This window comes from Lactuca serriola, chromosome 1 (assembly GCF_051521515.1).
Source record: "Lactuca serriola cultivar US96UC23 chromosome 1, Lser_US96UC23_V15, whole genome shotgun sequence".
NCBI lineage: Eukaryota > Viridiplantae > Streptophyta > Magnoliopsida > Asterales > Asteraceae > Lactuca > Lactuca serriola.
The window spans coordinates 57,132,912-57,137,013 of NC_136408.1; the positions used below are offsets into that span (position 1 = coordinate 57,132,912).

Below are 4,102 nucleotides of genomic sequence, written 5' to 3' on the forward strand. Positions count from 1 at the left end.
GTTGTAATGAGGACCGTAAGGTTGGTGTGGGTAGGACCGGAAGGTTTACCTAGTCGGGACGGAAGTCCCCTGAGACACATGGACCGGAAGGTCAGGGCCTGGAAAGGCGTATGTGCGTAGGTTGTATTTTGGGGAACTCACTAAGCATTTATGCTTACAGTTGTTGTGATATGTGTTTCAGGTACCAGCGAGGACCGTGGGAAGGTGCCGACATGATCTGTACACACTGATGGGGGATTTATGATCTTGGGATTTATATGATTTGTATTATGACATGATACATTGGATCTTTATGACTTATTGTGGATGGAAATATATTTTTAAGAAATGAAAAATTTGTTTTAAAATCTCCGTTGTTACAAAATGAGAGTTGATAACATGGTCTAACCCTTGTTATTGAATAATATTTTGAAATAAATTTAGTGCCTTCATTTTCGCAACTACTTTCCATGAATTAAAGCTAGAACTTGAAGAATACTTTTGAGAAAGCAACGGTCGTATGATCTATCAACTTCAAAGGCAAATTGCCTCGATAAATCAAGGTGAATATTTTGTTTCTAAATACTATATGAATAAAGAAATTATGAGATCAATTGAATAGTTTAGTCCAATTACCTATCTGTAGTTGTGGATCTGGTAAAGTAATGCCTGATTTTACTTCATCTACTCGTCTCATGCAATTTTTAATTGGACTCTATGATACATATGAAATTTTAAGAAATCATATTATTGATTTTGATGCTTTTCCATCTGTTCATAAGTTGTATTCAATGGATCTAAGTGTTGAGAAACAAAAGGAAGTTCAAATTAATTTTTCACTTATTAATGAAGTATTTTCCATGCTTGCTAAATCATTAAATTCTAACATCAATGAGAGAAAACACACATATCCATGTATCAAACGAAAGACCGGTATAATTTATTTCGAAACTATTTAATTTTTGATTTTTTTATTAATAGACATATACATTACGGTTCTACAACCGTATTCAATTTCCTAGATTAGCGTACTAAATCTTCTCATATATTACGGTTCCGCAATCGTATTCTATTACTTAGATTACCGTACTCTATATTCTTATAGATTACGGTTCTACAACCGTATTCTATGCATAATTTAACGTATTATATCTTCTAAATAGAATACAGTTCTATAACCATATTTTATTGCTTCTTTAAATAACACACGTTCTATTAGAATACGATTCAATGTCCGTATTTTAATTGCTTTTTCAACCGTATTTTATTTTTGATTTTGTAGTAGTGCTTGATTGGCGTATTTGAAGTTCCCATCATGGCCTCACTAGTTGGTGGTAGGAGGGTGGTGATTCTAGTTTATTGGGGACGGCGCTGTGGTGATTTTTCAGTGCTTTCAACATGGGCAGCCACAAGGGGGCCACCAGATGCGGTTTCGGTTGTGGGCTTGCCTTCACGAGTAGATGGCAATGATGTTCAAGTTGAAGCATGCTACATGCGGTGTCCCATGACGAGAAGCTAGCTTTGGTTAATAACAAATGTCGTAGTATCAATTTCATTGGTAAGCCACCTACCAGTTGATGAACGAGGTGGTTCTCGGTTACAAGGCTTTCAACATCGTCCAATTGTGTTAAGGCATTGGCAGTATTATTCCAAGGATGACATAGATGAGAGCTTGAGGTTGTTGAGCTCATGGTCCAAGGTTGCTGCATGAGATCCCTTGTTTTTAGAAAAATAAATTTTAGTTTGTGTCGGGTTCCAGAATGCGAACTAATGCCAACTAGGAGGCTGTCAGAAAGTGTACCATATATTCATTGTAGAACAAGGGCATCAATTTCAGACCACGATTCGTAGGTTGCATCGCTGGGTTTGGGTGCAGGTGTTGTTATAATAATTCAGGTGTTTTCTTTTATTATTAAGCACGTTTTAAGTTTGAGTAGTTTAGAAGAATAAATCAAAGTAGTCAGAGAAGTGGTCCCTGGTCTACATCAATTAGTTTAGTTTGTTTCCTAGTTTTTAGCTAATTTCTAGTTTAAATTCACAGGAAAATGTACGTTGTTTGTATCCTCAGTTTAGCTTTGCTTTAGTTCAGTGAATAAAGTATACATTGCCTCAATTATCCTCTGTGTCCTTTACTGTATCTCTGTGTTTCTTTGCTCATTGTGCGGCCTTCAGAGAAATTGTTCCAGTTTTACCCTTTTCCTATTATTATCAATTCTGTCCCCTTCTGCATTTTCCTTTATTGTACTTTGTTTCCTATCTTGGTAATCAAAGTCTTTATTACCCCTGCAAGAAACCCAACACTTGGTATCAGAGCAAAGTCCTGGTGCATGCCCAAGTATCAATCTCGTGAAGAGATGACAGGAAACAATGGCAACGGTGATAAGGATAGTCAAATAACTCTCCACTATCCAATGTTATCAAGAACCAACTATGGAGCATGGGCGATCAAAATGCGAGTCTTCATGCAAGCTCAAGGTGTATGGAAACCTGTTGAGCTCCGAACATCAAACACGGTGTTGGAGGTTAAGAAGGACAAGATGAGTCTAGTAGCCATCTATCAAGGAATACCCGAAGACCTAGTAATGGCACTAGCTGAAAAGAAAACTATCAAAGAAGCATGAGAAGCCCTAAAAACGATGTTCATGGGAGCAGATAGGGTGAAGGTTGCAAGAATTCAGACCCTGAAAGCAGAATTTGAAGCAATGAACATGAAGGAGACAGAGGGCGTTGATGAGTTTGCTGCGAAGGTGACCAACATTGTTAGTACCATGCGCACTCTGGGAGACACTGTAGACGAGGCTTATGTAGTAAAGAAACTGCTCAGGGCGGTGCCATCCAAGTTTCTACAGATTGCCTCGACCCTAGAACAGTTTGGAGACTTGGACACGATGACAGTGGAGGAAGTGATTGGACGATTGAATGCACATGAAGAAAGAATGAAAGGGCACAGTGGCAACGAAGATAAAAGGCTCCTATTAACCCATCAAGAATGGTCTGAAAGAAATAAGAAGAAAGGAGAGGGTGACACCAAATCAAAAGCAAATCATGGACGATATGGTGGATCACGAGGACGAGGCAGAGGAAGAGGAAGAAATTGCAGTAGTCGTGGTGGTCGGGGTAGAGGTGGCTCTCATCACCAACGTGAAGGAAACTTTAGTGCATCTAGCAGTCAAGACAAAAGCAAAGTGCAGTGTTACAACTGTCAGGAACATGGTCATTATGCAGCTGAATGCAAAAATCCAAGAAAAGAAAGAAACCATGAGAATAATTTGATACAGGAGGACAACGAACCTGCACTCCTATTGATGTCTCTCCAAAATAAGGAAGAAGTTGGTGAGATTTTTTTAAATGAAGAAAAAGTAAACCCAGAGTTGAAAAAGAAAGGTGGGGAATCAAACCAGTCAAAGCTGTGGTATCTTGATACCGGAGTGAGCAATCATATGACCGGTGACAAAGGGAAGTTTCATAATCTGAATATGGAGATACAAGGGTATGTCAAGTTCGGGAATGAAGCTAAAGTAAGAATTGAAGGAAAGGGTTCGATAATTTTCCAATGTAAGAATGGAGAAAAAAGGAAACTTCAGGAAGTGTATTACATACCTGACCTCTGCAGCAATATAATCAGTATTGGCCAACTGTCAGAAAGTGGGGATGAAATCAAGATAAAGGAGCCATTTTTATGGGTCCATGATAAAGCAGGGAGATTGCTAATGAAGGTGCAGAAGTCCATAAACCGTCTCTACAAAATAGAGCTTGAAGAAGTTAGTTCAAGATGCTTGGTTGCTGAAATAAAAGACCTAACTTAGTTGTGGCATACGAGGTTAGGTCATATAAACTTCACCTCACTAAAGTTGATGTTTGAAAGAGGCCTTGTTGAAGGAATTCCTAAGATGGTGATTCCATCAAAATCATGTGAAGGATGTCTTATGGGGAAACAGTCTCGACATTCATTCCCATCAAGTAGAAGCTTCAGGTCAGAAGAAAGACTAGGACTTGTACCTGTTGATTTATGTTGGCCAGTCACACCACCAACACCTGCGGGCAACAGGTACTTTATGCAGATAGTAGACGACTTCAGCAGGGTCATGTGGGTGTATCTATTGAAGTCAAAAGATGAAGCCTT

The 4,102-nt window shown here is 38.8% G+C and overlaps 1 protein-coding gene across 1 annotated transcript; it reads left to right on the forward strand.

The window, feature by feature from the left end:
* The first annotated feature begins 2,615 nt into the window (after nt 1-2,615).
* Nucleotides 2,616-3,785, forward strand: LOC145055400 (uncharacterized). The gene has a single exon (XM_079003712.1). It carries the CDS (start codon nt 2,616-2,618, stop codon nt 3,783-3,785), a length of 1,170 nt encoding a protein of 389 aa, XP_078859838.1.
* Nucleotides 3,786-4,102: the final 317 nt, after the last annotated feature.